Genomic DNA, 19,715 nt, shown 5'->3' with positions numbered 1-19,715 from the left:
AAGACTGCAATTCTTTCTGCCATCTGTGTATTGCATTGTGTTTCTGTATCTTAGGATCTGTAAAAATCTTCTGGTAATTTCTCTTGGCAGAATGTAGTAAACAGTCATCTGAACTGGGCCTCCTTTAATTTGGTATTTTTATATTTACTGAAATGTTGATAGAATTTTCACCGAAGCGCTGTACAGAGATGAATACAAACGGCACTATATAACAAAAAAGGTGATACCAAAAATAAATCCCAAAAGCTAAAAAAGTCAATTTTTAGGCAGGGTGGAACGTATATGGTTGTTTAAGCTTGTGAAAAACATGTGTAGAGAAGTGGCGGAGCAAACGGGAGGGGACGTGAATTCCTAAGTTTAGGAGCTAACAGAAACAGATGAAAACTGAGATGAGGCATGGCGAGGTTTAGGAACTGATAGAAGATGAAAATATTGGGAGCGAAGAGAATGAGAAGACTGTGAATGCATTACTAGATGATACAAAGAAAGTTATGGGAGTTAAAGGGGAGACAAGAGGAGGAGTGAAACGGAAGGGAGAATAGAGGATAGGGGAGCTAAGGAGTACATAAAATGAAGGCTAAGTTGAAGACAGAATTAAGGAGGGCAAGGTGAGAAGCAGAGAGACTGACCAAGAGGGCTGAACAATAGTCAAGGAAGGCGATTACGAAATATAAAAGAAGTTAAGTTGCATGAAAAGAGAGAAAGAGTTGAGCGTGACAGATGTTATAAAGATGAAAGTGACAAATCTGAGCAGTGTCAGAGCTGTGAGCAGAGAAAGGGATGACCCCAAGATTACGAGCCGACATGGAGAATGAGAGGAGTGCAGGTGGAAAAGATAACCTAGAAGAATAAGAGGTAGGGGAAATAGAAGAGGCACCGATTTTAAAGGTTTTAGTTGAGGAAGTTAGAATGCATCCAATTCTGGACGCCTGTGAGACAGGCAGAGGCAGTGGCATGAAGGGCATGAAGGGTTTCAGAAAAAGAAGAAAAAGAAAAGGTTTTGAGTCATCTGCATAGAAATGGTAAGAGAGATTGAGGGAAGATATGAGAGATGAGAGGAGAATGCCATTGAGAGAAAAGAAAAGTAGAACAAGTACACAGCCCTGAGGAACACCATATTGAAGAGGGCAGGGGGAAGATGTTTGTCCAGCATACAAGACAGAAAACGTTTGGTCAGAAATATCTGAATGGAACCAGTGAATCACAGTGCCAGAGAGACCAAGAGAAGAGAGAGAGATGACAGCAGAGTAGTTCAATCAACTTTGTCAAATACAGAGCATCAAACAAGAAGGATAAGAATAGATGAGTGCTTGTTATGGCAGCTGTCGGGAGAATATCGAAGACGTGCAGTAGGGCAGTTTCAGTGAAAGGGAAGGGGGGAAGATGGATTGCAGGGGTGGGAGTAAGGTGTGAAGGTTTAGATATGAAGAGATTTAGGTTTCCCAGTAGTCTGGAAAGAAAAGGATGGAAATACATAGGCTGGTCATTAGAACATACAGTTACAGTGTAATGCTGTTTTTTCTGAATTGGAATAGCTATAGCATGCTTTAAGGTGGAGGGTACCAGGGCAGAGGACAGAGAGTGATTGAAAAGGCAGGTACGATATGGTATGAGCTGAGGATAGACAGTAGGCATCAGGGAGAACAGAAGAGGAACAAAAGGTGAGGCAGTGGGGTGATCATAAATTAGGAAAGTAGCAGTATCAGAATAATAGATAAGATGGAAAGATAATAAGGTGGGAGCAGATAACAAAGTGGATGGAGGTGTGGGTGAGGGAATGAAGTGTGTAGGGTAGAGACTTTAGAAATAAAGTAATCAGCACATTGAGAGTATGAATGGGGACAGCAGGGAAGGATCAGAGGGTTTAGAAGAAAGGATACAAGAAAGAAGTTGTAAGAGACAGTCGGAATGACGAGAGGGAGTGGCAGTCAGGGAGGAAAAGCATTATTTTTGGTATCTAATAAAATAGGCTCATAGGAGGAATGAAGAAAAGAAAGAGGTATCAAGATCAAAAAGGGAGTGAGATTTAATCCTATGATGCTCAGCTTTTCTAAGGGAGGATCTCAATGTGAGAAGTGAGAAGATAGTTGGTGTATGGGTTATGTTATGGGTATGGACCTTCAAAAACAAAGATGGAGAATGACTAAGCAAAACAACCCCCTTCTCATGTCTGATATGAATGCCTTCCCATTGAGAGGCACACCTTGGGCTGTTATTAGAGCTAGAATCTGAGTTAAACAAGTAGTTTAACAAATGCTTGCTTGAAGTCATTTATCCATATTATTGAAATTATACAACCAAATCATTGTTTCCATTGCTACCATTTTTTCTTAGATTCCAAAGATTTGGATGTAAAACAGAGTGGAAAAGTGTTGCCTGAAAATATGGAACAAAATCTTATTTCGAGCGGAAATCTTACCTTAAAAAACTCTTTTGTGGATCCAGAATCCAATGTCCCATAAGCAATTTCCGTTTGCTTAGATAGATCTTCTGCACTTTCAATGGGCGACACCATCCTCTCGACAGTCAGGAAGGCCGCTAAGTTAGCCGTGTAGGAGGAGATTATAATGAGGGTGAAGAACCACCACACACCTCCAACAATTCGCCCAGACAGGGATCTATTAAGTATGAAATTAATTTGTAGAATGGCATGAATGTCCTATTAGCGACACAGCAACTATTGCAATGCATACTTTTGAACTTTGAACACAGGGAAGAACTTAAGAACATCTTTAGTGCTTCCTAGAGTTGAAAAATCAAAGCGATGACATAGTTCATTATTTGGCTCTAAGCTGCTTACAGATAGTTACATAAGGAATCATTTGTTACATTTGGCTTTTGCTTTACAGAGAAAAGCCAGCACCGAGGTAGAAATAGCCAACCTGTCACCCTCCAGCTGTTTTGGGCTACAACTCCCATCAGCATGGGCAGCACAGTCATCTAGTGAGAAAGCATGGGACTTGCAGGCCAAAACATCGTGAGAGTAACGATCTGGCTATCATTGAGTCTTCAAGAACGTGTGATCATAATTATTTATCTATTCATTTATTGTTCGTTTGTTAGACACTTATACAGCAAGTCAATTCTGTTTCAAAGTGCCCACAGGGCAACAGGGAGGGGAAATGGGGATGAGAAACATAAAAATACATATAAAATATTAAATACAGTGGGGGGCTAGTAGGGGGCATTGTAGGTTCAACTGTGTCTTATGAGTGTTCAGAGCATGCAAGTACAGAAGGGAGGGTGAAAGGGGGGAGGTGCCGGGATTCTCGTGGATGAGCAACAGGTGAAGTACAATGTCTGGTAAGTGCGAGTCTCCAGGATGGAGGGTGTGCCGAGTATAGACAGAAGCTGGGGGCGATTCAGTTTGGGAGGTCAGGGCCCTGAGGATACATAAGTGCCCTGGACACCAAACAGGCAATTGTGAGATTATCAGAGGAGAGAAGGGGGGAAGGAGGAGGTAAAGAGTAAAGTCTTGAGGAGCTTCTGGAATTAGAGGAAATCCTGCTCAAGACGCAGAGGGAGGGCAAGGCTGTTCCAAATAAGGGAGTCAGCTAAGGAAAGTGTTAGACCTTCTGCCCTCTGTTTAGTGAAACACTTTACACACAGAGAGTTGGTGCCAGAGGAGCGCAGACGTCTCAAGGGGGAATATTTAGTGAGAGAGAGCTGTATATAGTGTAGTCCCCGGCCCCAGACAGTCTTGTGGATGATACAGAGGGATTTGAATTTCATCTGTGAAGCAACCGGGAGCCTGTGAAGACTTTTTAGGGCAGGAGGGATGCAGTCCCTGGGCTTGAGGCCAAGGATAAATCACTCTGCCCTATTTTGGATTAGCTTGTGGGGTCGCAGAGTGGAAGAAGGTAGATTCAGGAGGATGCTATTGCAATAGTGAAGCCTAGAGCGAACCAGGGCTTGAGTAACATTGACTTTCTGGGGGAAGGTGAGAAAAGGTAGAATTCCTTTGAGGAGGAAGAGCTGAAAGTGAGACTTCTTGGCAATGTCCTGAGTGTGAGGGAGGAAAGAGAGAGAGGAGTTGAAGATGATTCCAAGCTTTCTGGCTTCAGAAAAAGGAGCGCGGGAGAGCCCATGGAGGAAGTCCAGAGTGAAGGGAAGAAGTTGGAAGCAGGGATCTCAATGGGCTGTATCTCAGTTTTACTGGCATTGAGGCAGAGATCTTTGGACATGCACGAGACCTGGATGGCAGATAGACATTCAGGGATGATGGAAGGTGCAAGAATGTCAGCAGAAAGTATAAAGAAGAGTTGTGTGTCATCTTCATAACACTGGAAGCTGGGGAGAAGGAGGAGATGAGGAGTGCCAGCTGAGTAAGATAGATGTTAAAGAGTCACAGTGAGAGGATAGAGCCCTGGGGACACCACAGAAGGAGAAGGAAGTAGGTGAGGAGTAGGTGCCCAGGACGACTTGTCAGGAGTGGTCGCTTAGGAAGGAGGTCAGCCAGTCCAGTGCCCACTCCGAGATACCAAGGGTGTCGTGGAGCCTTTGTATGTGGATGGAGTGGTTGACCATTTCAAAGGCAGAGGAGAAATCAAGAAGGATGAGAACAGCAGGCTAGTTGGAATCCAGTGATGCAAGCAGTCCTTCAAGGGTGTTCAGAAGACCTGTTTCCATGCCTCTGGATGCTTGGAATCTAGATTGATGGTTTTGAAGACCACCAACAAGTTCCGTGTGAGAGTTGAGTTGGGGCAATGCCATCTTCTCCAGCACTTTCCCCGGGAAGGGGGTGATGGAGAAAGGGCAGTAGTTGGCTGGACAGGTAGGATCTGCTGATTTTTTTTAAGGAGGGGGCACACAAGGGAGGGCTTGAAAGAGGAGGAGAAAGAACCAGTAGCAAAGGAGTGGTTGCAGAGATCAGCGAGAGCAGGGGTAAGAGATCCAATGTTGTCCTTAATGGTTCTGGATGATCAAGGGATACATCTTTGGAAGAGACCTTCATGGAGCGGACAACTCTGGTGACTTCTTCAGGTATGACAAGGGTGAAGGAGGAGAAGGAGGAAGGCGGAGGGTGAGTGGCCAAGGGAGGCAAGGGGGTGAGGGATGGTTTGGGAGGGTGAGTAACAGGGCTGTTCAGGATGTCCTGTGTTTTGGTGGTGAAGTGAGTGACTAGTGCATTGCACAGGGTTTGCAAAGGAATATGTGGGGGGGAGACTGCAGAAGGATTGACTAGTTCCCTGCAGATTTTGAAAAGTTCGGCCGTGTTGTTGGATGCTCCAAATACTCGTGCCTGAATGTGGGCCCTTTTCTTTGAATGGACAGACACTCTGTATTGCCTTTGGGACAGGAGGCAGGCCAGTTTGTCAGACGGTTAGCCTGAGGTTTGCCACTTCTGTTCCATCACTCTGCATTTTTGTTTCAGGGCTGCAAGTTCAAAGTCATACCAGGTGTTGCGCTTAGAGGGGGGTTTCAGGCAGACTGGGGCAAGAATGTCAAGGGTGTTGGTGATGGACATGTGGTAGTTGCTAAGAGCAGTGTTGGTGGTAGAGTCTGAGTTGGGGAAAAGTGGGATAAAGGTGGAAGTGAAGACAGCAGCTGACATCCGTTTCATCGGACGGATGTTCGTGAATGAGGTTGACAGGTTTCTAGAGGTGAGGTCAGAGGATCATAGGGAGCCAGGTGGGAGGAGAGAAGAGAGTGATCGGACCAAGAGAGAGGGGTGACCAGAGGAGATGAGTGAGGGAGGGATGGAGGTCAGATTGGATGAGGGCATCCAGAATGTGTCCAGCAGTGTGGGCTGGACCAGAGGGGAGAATGGTGAGGGATAGAAAGGTACAGAGGTCAATGAAAAAAGTTCATGCTGTGCCAGGGGAGTCCAATTGGATATTAAAGTCAACCAAGAGAATCAGGTTGGAGGAGTTTGACAGTAAGGATGAACAGAAATCATCCCATTCAGAGAGGAACAGAGCGGTAATGCCTGGAGGTCAGTAGATGTAGCAATGATCAGGGTGGAGGAGGGAGAGATTATCAATTTCCATACCAGGCTCTCAAAGGAAGAGTAGAGCTGGGTGGGTACCATGAAAGAAGGAACCCACTCAGGACAGATTAAGGCAACCCCTCCGCCAGCACAGTGAGGTTGCAGCTTGGAAATGATCTTAAAGCCATCAGGTAGGAGGGACTCAAAAGCAGTGACTGAGCTGGCATTGAACCATGTCTTAGTAAGCGAAAAAATGTCAAGGTTAGTGTCTTCAAGAAGGAGGCAGATGTAAGCAGAGTGTTTGTTGGCTGTGCCAGCAGTAAGAGTCGCCAGATGGAGACAGTCTTTGCCTTTGAAGGTTTTCTGAGGTGGAGTACAGGGGTGTGGTACTCCAGTCAGAGGGGGAGGGACAGAGAGAGTGGTAGGGAGAGAGGCATGATAAGGAAGAAAATTAATGAGGGATGGCTGGTCCAGTCAAAGAGAAGGAGGTTGGCTTGAGGACCCTGAACCAGGATAGTGCCAGTGTGGGCAACATTAAAGATTCAGCGTGATGAGAAGACGCCCACCAAGAGAACTTCCCATTAATGGGAGAGGATGTGAAAGGGAAGAGAGTAGAGATGAGATGAGAAGTCCATAGGTCTGGAGATGGGACAGAGAAGATGATATCAGTGAAGATCTCTCTGGAAGATTCATTGACATAGGTGTTTGCGATGGGAAGGCCAGGATTTGCACCCAGTGTGTCTTTTTTGGGCTTTTTATTTTGACCAGATTCTGTGAGCAAGGGGGGAAAACACGAACAGCAAAGAAGGACCCTAACAGGCAAGTTGACAGAAATTATACACCATAAATGACAACAATGATCAATACAGTATTTGTTTTAAAACACATGAATGCTGCATGCCACAGAACTGTGCTCATAGCCTCAAATAGGCTTGCAAGAATATTTTTCTTGATACACAGACAAATTTGGTGGAGCTCACATTGCAATATGGTGTACAGTGGGAAAGAACAATGCATGTGGAAATCAATCGATCTAATAAATTAGGCACATTCAATAAAGCAGCATTCTCTGGGTGAGTGTCTCTAACGACATACATTGTGTCATTAAATAACTACAGGATATGGAACCAGGGATGAAATGGCTACAACCAAAATGTGAGACCAACTTAATAGCACTCTCCTGCTGCAAAGGAAAAGACATCACTTAAGCAATAACATTTTTGTAATGCCTGGCCAGAGAAATGTGGAGATTTATAATTTACATCAAATCCTGGATCCCATGGTTCTTGGAAGCCTGTCCCCAGCAAAGCAAATATGTATTCAACCAGTTCAAATGCCATTGAGTTGCCTTCTCCATCTTTGGTAGCCATTAGTAAGAAAAGCAAGCATTTCAGAGACACAGCATGTACCAGAAAAAACAAATTTGAAGTCCAAATAACAGCCTGTAACAAACTGTAACATCTTAGTTAGCCACTATTCATTGAAGAATCTAAATAATCTAATATAAACCGTGTATAGCCAATTACTGGCTTTTGATTGAAATATTATCAGTGCCATTCCTAGCTACAAATGATATGAGCATTTCAGCAAACGACAGACCAGTTGATTCAGAAGCTGGTGCAAAAGCACAGATAATGATGACTTGTTGCATTAAATGCCATGCTGAGTAAGTGGACTACAAAGAGGTGAGAAGTGAGTAGTTATTGAACTTTTAAGGTATAACCACACTAGAAGCTATCCACGTGCTCTGTCTTCTCTCTCCTCATGATCGCATCTCCTCTTCTCTCGCTTCCCTAAAACGGCTCTCCTTCCACTCCCATCTCAAATTCAACTTCCTCTGCCTTGTCTTTAAATTCCTCTATGGTCTTGCCCCACCTTACCTTTCCTCTCTCCTCACATTCCACTCTCCCCCCGTCCACTTCATTCTGCTGACCTCTTCCTTCTCACCTCTCCTCCCTTGCCCTGTGCCCCATCCTGCCTCAGATCTTTTCAACTTCTCGCCTCTTTCCACTGGAACCATCTTCCCCTCCCCATACGCTCCATGTCCTCCTACACCTCCTTCCGAACTTCTCTCAAGTCTTACCTCCTCCAGTGTCCATCATAACACCTGAGCTATCGCTTTCACGTTGGTCCTACCCCACTTCCTACATTTTTACTGCCTCCCCCACCTCGGTCCCGTTTCCAGTCATGTAATACCTTAGTGTTCATGTAAATTGTTCTAAGTACTGTTTTCTGCTACTCATTGTTGCTTATGCTTGTTATGTATTCCTCAGTCCTCATGTAAAGTGCTTTGGATTTAAGCGCTATGTAAATCCTAAGGAAATACAAATACAAATAGAAGCATTGATTGTAGGAGTAGCTATAAATGCCCAAAATATAAGAATTTATGTACAAGTTAGCATGCAAGTGACACTGCTCATATATGATGGCGGATGCCACAAAAGGCCTAATCTAGTGCTAGTTTTCTGTTTAGGCAAATAAACTGAAGGCTTTATTTTTGCGTTGAATTATTGACAGCATGTCTGACTTTCATCACTTTTAAGAAAAAACAAAAGGGATAAAGTAGCCCTTGGCAGGTGAGTGAATTGTATGAAATAAACATTGTTTTTCATCAAGATTCCTGAATAACATACTCCAATAATTGATGATCAAAAGCAATACATTAAGATGGGTTTGGGATAGTAATGCAACAAGTAATGTCTTAGCCCCAGTGCCCTAGAAATCAATGTTTGAGCAAGATGCATTACACTGACCCTGTACATTTTGCAAGAAGAATTACACTTTAATTGTACATCATTGCAGTCGATTCATGAAGCATTTTCTTTGCAGGCCTACGGTAGGAAACTCAAGTCAGGATTCATCTTAACTGACATGGTTAAAAATGCTGAATTTGCATCTGGTTTGCAGAGAAATGATTCACACAGGAACTGAGAGGACTGGAGAAAAGAAACCGTAAACTAGAAAAGACATGGAGGAAAAACTACAACCAACTGGACACAATTAAATTCAAACGACAAATGTGGCTATACAAATCAGCAGTTTTGAAAGTGAGGAAAGTAGATTACGCCCTAAGATTCCAATCAGCAACAGACCTACTAAAAGAAATGTACAGAATTATCAAGGAAATAAAATTATAAACCTCATGCAGCAAAGGCACAGAACCCTTGCAACTACCATGTGACAGCATCACAGACCACCTCAGAGCAAAAACACGTTCAATCCAACAGGCCAAAGATGCATCCAGTAGGACCACAAATAACACCCTCCCAGAAACCAGAACCCCAATAACCAGTGCAACATTCAACCAATTTGAACCAATAAGCGAGGAAACTTTCAGCAACCTACTAAATGAAACCAACATGGCCGTATCCCCCAGTTGCCCATGCTCTCCGGACATCTACATACACCTGCTCACCCATAAAACACCAGCTCTCTACACTCGACTACTAATGAAACTATCTCTGAACTCTGGAACAGTACCAAAATCAAACAAATCATCCTATATCAAACCAGTCTTAAAAAAATAAGACAGGAAAAACAGGCGACCTCACCAATTACAGACCTACAGCAAAACTACCCCTATAAGCAAATATATTGGAGAACCACGTGTACAAAGAACTGCTCAACCATGTAGAAGTCAGTGGACAACTTGACCAATCCCATGTTGGTTTTCAGACCCTTGAGAGGTACCAAATCAGTACTCTTCTTCATATGGGAACGACCTAAAGATGATCATGGACAACAACACTCAATTCACCCTCGCACTACTGGCCATATCAGCCACTTTTGATACAATCAAATGCACAACATTAATCAAGAGACCAAAACAATCTTGTATTTGAAACTCTGCACTTCAAATGTTGAAATATTTTCTCACTGCCGAACTAAAAGAACCTATCTACCACTTTTCATATTAAACACAGAAAATACCATGTATTGTTTACCACAAGGATCAAGCCTCTCCCCACGTCTCTTCCTTATTTACAAGCTCATACAAACTCATGGACTGACAGCCTAGGACTATGCAGACAACACCCAGCTTTTTTTCAAGATGACTACTAACAACGACCCAGAGCATTGTCCTCAATAAATGCCTCACCGATATTAACAACAGCATGGCAAATAACAATCTGAAACTAAACCCAACCAGAAGAGAAATAATGATAAGCCCACAAAATGACAACCTAACACAGACATCTCTTACCTGACCACCAAGTATGGGAACTGAACTTGAACCCTCAACAGTGATTGAAATCCTGGGACTACTCATGGACTGTGGTATCACCCTAGAACCACAGGTCAATTAAATAGAAAAAATAAATCTCTGTCATCTTCGACTAAAAAGAGGGATCCTGCCTTACCTCAATGTCCCACACCGAACCCTCGTTTTCATCTCCTTGGTATTGTCAAGAATACACTACGCAAATAGCCTCTACCTAGGAGTGCCTGAACACCTCAACAAAAAAACACAATGCATACAAAACACTGTGGCAGGAATACTCCTACGGCTACATAAAAGAGACCACATCACCCCAGCTCTGAGTAGTCAAGAAACAAATCAATTTCAAAGCCCTCTGCATCCCCATATATCACTATAGAGGCAAGAAACTGAATTTGTCCAAGCAAAAATGACCTGATACATAACTGGAAGAAACTAGATCTAGCACCAACCTCCAAATAGAAACAAGACACTAGTAAGAAACAAAACTACCTTCTCCCTTCTCATAGCCAAACTATGGAACTCGATCCTGAAGCAAACCAGACTGACGGAAGACCACCTAACCTTCTAGAAATATCTAAAAACCTAGTTATTGAACTTGCCGGGATAAAAACAGATCAACATGTACTACACAATGATATAGCTAGAAGTTACCAGGGAAACTATCACATTTTGGCCATGCTACATATACCATCTAAAATCTTTGCATGCATTCTATTGGCTGAGTTAAATGCCTGGATCTCTTTCAACAACTTTATTCCTTTCAATCAAACTGAATGCCACAAGGGTACGGGTACCATTGTTGATCTATTGGCCTTGATTTCTATAGTAGAATTTGCATGTAGTACCTTGAAACAAAATATATACATAACTTACATTGACTTCAGCAGAGCCTTCAACACTGTACGACTAGGTCTTCTAAAAATGATTATGCTGCTATACACAAATACAAGTGTCATGGTCAGGCTTGCAACTTTGGGAGATACTACGAACATGCTGCCTACCTTCGTAGGCTTAAAACAAAGCTGCATTTTGGTTTGAGTGCCCTATCTAGTCTAGATTGTGCCTGGTAATAGAGATGATTTGCTGGGGTGTATTTGCTAGGACAATCAGATAATCATTGTTTTTGGAAAATCTGGAGGAGGGTTGAAGAAGCTACTGTTACATCAAAATTCATCTAAAACATTGGGGGAAAAATGTGCCCCTATTAACATAACATTTTGCAGACCTGTAGTTTTAAATGGGTGTGAGTGTGTATCCTTCTGTCATCCCAAATATATTGCCCTCCGAGAACTGAATTCCTTGCTTTTGTTTTGCCTTCAACCAATATAGTTTAAAATTAAAGATTCTACTTTTCTCTTTAGAAGAAATGTCCTGTTTTGCATTTTTTATCATTGCTCATTTTTATCACGTCACCAACATCTGATGAAGAAGTCTATGGGACCTTTGGAAGCTTTTACACCTAATTCTCCCAGCATATTTTCAGTTAGTGCAATAAAAAGGTACCAACTCTTGGAGTTTGTTTGTTGTTACTGGATGACAATAGTCAAATACAATTGAACATAAATGTATGTTGATACCATGGCTTTTACTAAAACCCTAATTGGAACATAGAAGTCCTTATTTACCTCTACAACAATCGACATTTTAGAAATGTAGTAAATGGTCTCTGGTCTCTGTTATTGACCTCTTTCTAGACAGTCAGACGTAACATCAGTCTAACAGCAATATTACATACACAATTGTTCTACAATGTGAATAGCCTTTTAGTTCATGGGATAAGTTACTACTGCTTGGGAGGATGCCCTTCCATTACCTATACTCCTCAGCTTTGCTTTGGGCAATAACTTGACTTCAGGCATTATGCCATGAGAATGCACCCTCCTTTCGTCTATATAGCTCAATTATAGTGCTGCTCACCCCGTACTCCTTCCTTATGTATGCCTGCCTTACTCCTTCCTCTTTCTGCCTGTTAAGTACATGAGTGACTACTTAGTCTAAATACAAGTTCAGTGTATTAATATAACTAACTGAGAATTGACTCATGCATCTACTTGAGAGTTGAATTTTCTCCCTCCATATTGATTATTGGTTGGGGGAAAAGTGGAGAAGTGGATGGAAAGATAATTAAGGAAACATAACCATTTTGATTATTAAACTGTGGTTTGTTATGTGGTCACTGGTAACTTCCTGGTGTTAATGTATGCAAAAAGATGATACACATGCCAACTTTAGCTATATTTCAGGTATTGCTTTAAAACGATTAGCATATTTACTCTAACAATAATAGTGCTGCCTTCTACAAACTCGGTATTCTGGAAATTACTGCCTGTGGAATTATGCTTCCCCACACTATTACATTTCTCTATACATTTTCCAAAAATGGCCTTCCTTTTTATCGTGCTTACCTCCCAGTTTCTTTTTTCTCACTCGTCAATTTCAATTGTAATGGTTTAATTTACCTTCTTCTAAATGTAATCTGCCTTCCTATGCTATTTAAAAAAATGCAATTGGTATGAGCCAAAGTTGTTTGACATGGATTCTGGTTTAGTATAACGCTGATCAGGATTTTATCCTGGTTTTGGTATGCTGCTGCAAGTCTTTGCATAATGCAACAGCAACCATCCACCTTTCGGTCTATGTAATGTCGAAACCAAAGTTGAAGTATCACTCCAATTATTACGATGTTGTCCTGCCTGATACACATAATTCCTCTCTGGCAGGATTAACAGGAAAACAAATTCTCATATGCACCCTTGAGGGCCATATTATCTCGATCGTAGGGGGTCACACTATGCACCTCTAAGTCTATTGGTGTCTCCCCTCTCCAGACAAACTGTGAGGCGTCCCCAGGATTTGGTGGTAGTCTCTTCAGTCCATTTTAGGTGCTTCATAATGGATTTAATTAATATAAATTACTAACATTTCCTATCCTTTCTAAAAATCTGGTGCTGGGTTTTGAAATCAGACATTGTTCCTTCAAGGTAAATTAACATACCTTAAGTATATCACAACTATCTGTGCCTGGGAATTACTTGTATTCACTGTGATAAATTGTTGCTTGATCTTGGACCCCTTCCCACTCTATGGTTTAGCGTATGCCTGGATGCTTGTCCACTTCTAATAAGTCAAGTGTAGTACCCAGCGTCTACCTTACATACTGAACTAAACCTGTCAGGTTGAACTTCAGAAAGAAACACTTATCAATGAAACGGAGGCGTGAGTCTCATTAGAGAGATGTGTCTTCTTTCCACCACCATTTACCATTGTCTTGACAGAGATACCAGCCAGGAACATCAGCACACACGTTTTCCTGCTATTGACTCAGTGCGTCAATATCACACACATGTCTGGTGTGTGCAGAATCACATCTGGTGCAATAAACAAAGGATTTTACTGCATGGTTTAATATATTGGTCCATTTAATAAGGTCACTTGAAAACAGTCTCTAAAACCCAAACTGTTATATATGTAAGATGTTAAGAGAAATGCCTATTTTGTAAAATAAATAACCATCTGTACCCAGATGCCTTTGAAAAGATGTAAGGCTGATTTATTGACGTAATGATATTCACAGTTATGATTTCAGAAAAGCTATGCCAATTTTGTTTTCCCTAAACTATTAGTTTATGATTTATGTTAATATTGAGTATGTGCCCATTGGGAGAATGCCATGTACTTTGTTGAGGGGGTAAGCGTTTCTTCCAGGCACATCATGTTTTGTTGTAGATATGTTTTTGTATTTCTCAGTAAAGATGAACATGTTGGTACATGCCCCTCAGTGGACATGCCAATTGGAAACATTTTCTTGATTACTTCACATATCATTTTCTAACCACACATTCTGGAATCGAATAGCACTCTAAAACAATTGTTATTACATGACCAATTATTTCATTCTTTTCCATGTTGCTGCAGAGGACAAAATATAAAATTAAAATGGTGACAATGCATGCACCAGTTTTGCTGAGGGGGCTATTCTTCTGAAACAACTTTCGATGCTCTGTTTGTCCCCTTGTGCAGTTCAGGTGGACCAGCAGCACCGTCGACTGTAGAATGAGAACGTGCAGCAAGCACAGAGTACCTCTGCAAGAAGGCATGGGATGATAAACACCTTATGCATTTTACAGCCCCCACCAGGGTGTATTATTTCACCATTGAACTGTGGGATCAACAGGAGGGATCATTATCTTTTTCTCCCCTGACTTTCGAACACACTGACATTGTGAGGGAGACTTCTAGCGAGTAAATATATATATATATATATATACATATATATATATATATATATATGCGCCATGACATACCCGAGAGTAAAAATTATGGAAAAAGCTAATATGGCGAGGAACCAACCTGGGTGAAATATCGCATCCTTGCCGCATAAAGGCACCCAGGGAAAACCAGAGACTATTAAATATCCCAAATTCATTGGTTGATTCGTTACTCTGTGTTTCTCTTCCATCTTCGAACTCTTCAGTGTGCCACTCGTATGGGCTAAATCTGCTGACCAGGAAGAGAACTACACTGACCCCAATGTAAGCAAATACAATGCACATCCAGATCTCATACGCTAGGGGATCGAGAAAGGAGAAGACTCCGGGCTTGGACTTCTGAGGTTTCTTGATCATAATAGATATTCCGAGGCTCATGAAAGGCTTCGAGAAGTCAATCACTTCCTCTCTCACCAAAGTTATAGTTAATGGAGCAATTGCAATGTCAGCTTTCTGTGGAGGAAAAGAAAGCAGGGTAAACATGGTGGGAGATGTAGTTGAGCAACAGCATGTTACGATGGAAAGACCCTTTATAAAAATACAAGAACGTCAAAAAACACGGAATTATATTTTTTCAGTGCATGCAGCAATACAATTGTAAACATTGAGTGATTGGAGAAACTGTTATTAATTTCTGCTTCGTTGATACCAGTCCATTACAGCAAATGTCAATACCTGCCATTATCTGCCTGCTTCTTCTTGCAGTTAAAGACAAGAACTACACGTTCAGTATTCACAATATTTGATTCTCTAAATCTCACTGCTCTCCTAGCTGAGCCATGCTTAATATTAAATATAGCCCTTCCTCATATGATAGGAATACCTTGTTCGATGGTACGTGGGTGGAATTTGTAATGAAAAATAAGCAATTTTCCATTGTTTAAATCATAACGATTGCTGTGATTATTTAAGCTATGTTTATATTTTTACTAATAATGAAATATGTATTATTTACTGTACTGAAACATTATGCTCACTTTTAGAAAACGTGTTTACTACAGTAGATAATGTTCACGAATGAAATTGTGCATGTTATTCACACAGCAACCACTAACAACACAATGCATTTGCTAGTTAGAAACAAGACCAAAAACCTATGTACAGAGTTTTATGTTTGAGTGAGGTTTTGCAAAGCTAAACTACTGGCTGGGCAAAAAAGCAACAGAGAGATCTAAGTAGTTAATTCTGAGGTATAGTTGTGGGCCTTTCACAGGCACCAGTTCTTGTACCGCTTCTCCATGCTGCATTTATCATTGATGTACGCATTTAAGCATGTGATTCATAAAGTTAAAAAAACCTAGCTGGGATGCAATGAAGAGCTGTTCATAGATAATGCACCTATGGGTTACCGGTAGGGTGTGGGGGTAATAGAGGCAGCTAGTGATGTGTAAGGGGACCACAAGAGGTGTGAGCTCCAGAAGGGAGAAATAGGTTGAGTAGAATGATCAGTGATTGTTGAGATGTTCTTTGAAGAAAAGAGTCTTTAGGTCCCTTCTGAAGTGCAAGATGTCGATGACCCGGGTAGAAACTGTTGATATAATCAAGACTCTAAAATACTAGGGTGATGATCGCCATGATTCAGTGTGGGAAAATTAGGTATGGCATTATGAGTCAAATGTTTTGGAGTTGGGAAAGCAGCTCCCACTTCTACTGTGCCTTTAAATTGGGGTGTCAGTGAATGGCACTGTGCATGAGGAGTCTGAGAATTGTGATCGTCACAATAGGATGTCGTCTTCTGACCAAGGGATCAATGCACAGTTGGATGAGGTCATCAATCTGCACATCATAAATTCAGTTTTGGTAGGGTTTATTTTAGTAAATGTGTTGTCATACATGAGTCAGTGATTGGCTTGTTACAATGTCCCTTTGATATGCATTTGAATTGTGCATACATTTGCCGATGATTTGGAAACTGACCTCATAGTTAGAGCATGGAAGATGATGATGGTGATGATTCTGAGAGGGAGGGCCATGCAGATGTTGAAAAGTAGCAGATGGTAAGCCTGATCCTTAGATCCCTCCACAGGTGATGTTGGGGGGACTTGTACTTAAGGGGGGTATTGGGGTTGCAACTCTCTGCCTAAATTGAAAGGTGAGCTGCAACATAGCACATTCTGACTAATTCAATGTGAACAACATATGTTTGCAGGATTTTGTTTCTGACAGAATTGTCCTCAATGCAATAGGCTATGGTGCCATTGAAAAGAAACATAGTTTCGGATAAAATAGAATTAAAAAAGAAATGGATTCAAAACCAGTGAGTGTGATGTATAATAGGTATTATTTGGTATTAAAAACTGTTAGGCAAAAAACACATGATTATGTCAGCCCGTTCAAATGCATGGTGATGGTCGATCAAAACCAGGGTCTGTGATTTGAAAATGATCATTGTATGAAACACACATGTATCATTGCATGAAACACATATGTATCAGTGTACCAACACATATCTGCTACAATAGTAGCCTATGTCAAGTTGAACATTACTGATTAATACCTGCAGTAGGTCAATGCAGTACTTTAAGTGGGATGCGAATTTGGGGGTAGAGTTATGATTAAAACACATATTTGGAGTTGGAACCGATGAAGTGCTTATCATGTCCTAAGAATTTAAGTAACTAAGGTGTGGCCTATTTAACCCCAGGAGTTGCATAACAGAAGAGGATGAGTTTTAAATCTATTACAAAATATGTCTGCCATGAAAGTGATAATAATCTATGGAAAGTGTGTTGAATACAATATAACTAATCAGTGGTAGATACATTCTACTAAAATAAAAATATGAAAACCGAATACTTAAATCTAATAACAATAGGTCAATGCAGGTTCACTTCCCTGTATGGTGCCAGAGTGCTGTCTGCAGAGGTATACATGCCATAATTTCCCATCGCAGTAAGATAGTTCAAGGCATATATTTGCTCACTGCAGTGATCTGTGTATAACATGCCATGTGTATTTCCATCCACAAAAGCAACAGGAGACTTCCAGCCAATTCCCCAAAACCCTAAAAAATATACTCTCCCATGTGTAGCTCGTAATTAAAAGAGCATGTAGAAACGTCTCTCCAAAGCTTATGTTTCCTTCTTGTAGTACATTGCAATATTCATAGGGATGCTAATCTCTCAGCTTGGCTCTTTTTATGTCAGTTTGACGCATACAGACATTCAAGGTAAAGCCCTGCTGTGTCAGTGGCAGCAACAAGTCATCAATGGGTGGGTGGCATCTTCCTTTAGTGGGGGGCCATCGAAAGGCCTACCTAAAGGCTGAATTTAAACCCCACTGGTATCATCCCTTAAAAGCCCTGGGTCAAAGATATTCACTATAGGCTGTTGTACAGATACAACACACTGTAGGTCTGTGGTAATAACTTTGACATGAGTCTTCATAGTTTAAGTAATGCCTTGAGTGAACCCAGGTGTGACTAAAGGTTCCTTTCTTTATTTCTGGCCTATATGTTTCAATTTCCATAGACTTAAGAACTTCATTTTGTAAGAAAAATATGAAAATCAAAGCATGAAATCCATGAATTTGTTACAAAGTTCTGTATGCTACAAGAATAGAACAGACATGAGATGGTTCACACCTTATTTCGACTATGCAACATTTTGGTGTAGATCAATGTAAGCATTACATCGTGTTTCTATGTCAACATCTACAAGTTGAAACTCATAATTTGATACAGTAACAATTGTTTTTGCAAATTATAGAAGGTGTTCTTACCCCATAAACTAGTTCTCCAACCATCCCGTTCCATATTTTTGTGTCTTGATCCCTGGCCCCATACTTGCCATCACCGACAATTGTCAACTTGTACTTAAATCCACAGTGTTTTGCTATTTCCGTTGCAAGATCCACGCAGTAGCCCTCATAGCGTTCATTTCCTTCAAATTGATCAGCATTTTTCTTAAACATCACATAGGGAGATTCCTGGATGGTGAAAATTCACATATTTAACTAAAAAAACATCAACTCCTTTAGCTTAAAAGCAAGCATTCAATATCAGAAATAAGACTGTGGAGACTATTTGGGGATCGCTCACATATTGTTTTTATAATCATTAGATTCCCACCTTAAAGACATCAATGTGTTGCCCAACAAGTTCTACAGGTAGTGTGGTGACATGATCAAGAGTAGGGTAATTTCCAGATGGGTCAAGGTACAAAAGCATACCATTGTCACACTCTAATTTATACAGAATTGGCCTTAGTGTTACGTCAATGGACAGATCAATATATTCTTAAACTCTGGCCTAGATGATAATAAATTGTGAGCTAAACAAAAGAGGTAGAGTGAGAGGAATGGAGTGAAGAAGAATGAGAGCCATCTGAATTTTACGATTGCTCATTTTCTGTCCAGTGGCCCACATTACTGTTGATTTGTTTTCTATTAGAGTGCCTAGAACCCAAGCATCATTCATCCACAGTGACTGGAGAATATAAGACTGCCAGACCAAAAACCCCTTGAGTAGTTTTAATCATTAAATACAAACATAGGAATGTTATCTTGTAATTATTCATATTTATTTCATGGTGCCTTCACCCCGAGGGAGTGAGTTGCAAAGCACATGTCAATTAATCATTAAGGGCCTCATTACGAGTTTGGAGGCAGCCATGCCCTTAATAAGGGCATGGCTGCCTCCAAACTCGGGTCCAGTTTCCCTGAATGGGGAAATACCGGGCCATTCCGACCTTGGAGGGCCCGGTATTTCCTCTTTCAGGGAACCCGCATCCGGACCTTCCCCATTCCCATTCGAGCCCCCATAGGGCTCAATGGGAATGGGGAGGGAGCTAAAACGGGCCCATTAATTACGGTCCCGTTGTTAGCTACCTGGTCCCCTTGCAGGGCCCGCTATGTATGTCTGGTAAAACCAGAACAGGGTGGTGGACCGTAATAGGGTGGAATGGGTTTAACGGCTCCGGCACCATTACCGGCGCCATTAAACCCATTCCGCCCACCTCGTAATGAGGCCCTAAGTGTGGGAATTGAGGATGAACAAACTTGCCCGCAGCACTTAATGGGGTTTACGTGGCCCTACTGCATATGTGCATCATGGACTTAATAAATTGTGCCATATGGGCCTGATTCACAGAAGTGTTTTGTAATGGCACAATCCCATAGAGAAACATTCTGTGAATTAGGTCCTGAGGGTGGGAATATCATCATTACACACACCCGTGTGATAGGACTGTTACAGAACACAGGATGTAATCTGGGCCCAGACAAACATGTTTTTATTTTAACGATCGCATCAAAATCTTATGAGATCTTGCAAAAAATCCAACTTAGTATTCTTAGT

General features: G+C 41.4%; 1 protein-coding gene across 4 annotated transcripts in view; it reads right to left on the bottom strand.

The window, feature by feature from the left end:
- Window positions 1-19,715, bottom strand: part of GRIA2 (glutamate ionotropic receptor AMPA type subunit 2) — a 624,179-nt gene that overhangs the window by 50,633 nt on the left and 553,831 nt on the right. For all 4 annotated transcript variants that reach the window (XM_069631331.1, XM_069631330.1, XM_069631329.1 and 1 more), the window contains exons 10-12: window positions 18,140-18,346; window positions 14,502-14,872; window positions 2,420-2,618 (exon numbers count right to left, since the gene is read on the bottom strand). In XM_069631331.1, the coding sequence (XP_069487432.1) occupies window positions 2,420-2,618; window positions 14,502-14,872; window positions 18,140-18,346 (777 nt within the window). The remainder of the gene's footprint in view (window positions 1-2,419; window positions 2,619-14,501; window positions 14,873-18,139; window positions 18,347-19,715) is intronic.

This window comes from Ambystoma mexicanum, chromosome 6q (assembly GCF_040938575.1).
Source record: "Ambystoma mexicanum isolate Mex_15411 chromosome 6q, UKY_AmexF1_1, whole genome shotgun sequence".
NCBI classification, from domain to species: Eukaryota; Metazoa; Chordata; class Amphibia; order Caudata; family Ambystomatidae; genus Ambystoma; species Ambystoma mexicanum.
Note: the sequence above shows the minus strand (reverse complement) of the source record. Positions and strands in the feature narration are given on the sequence as shown.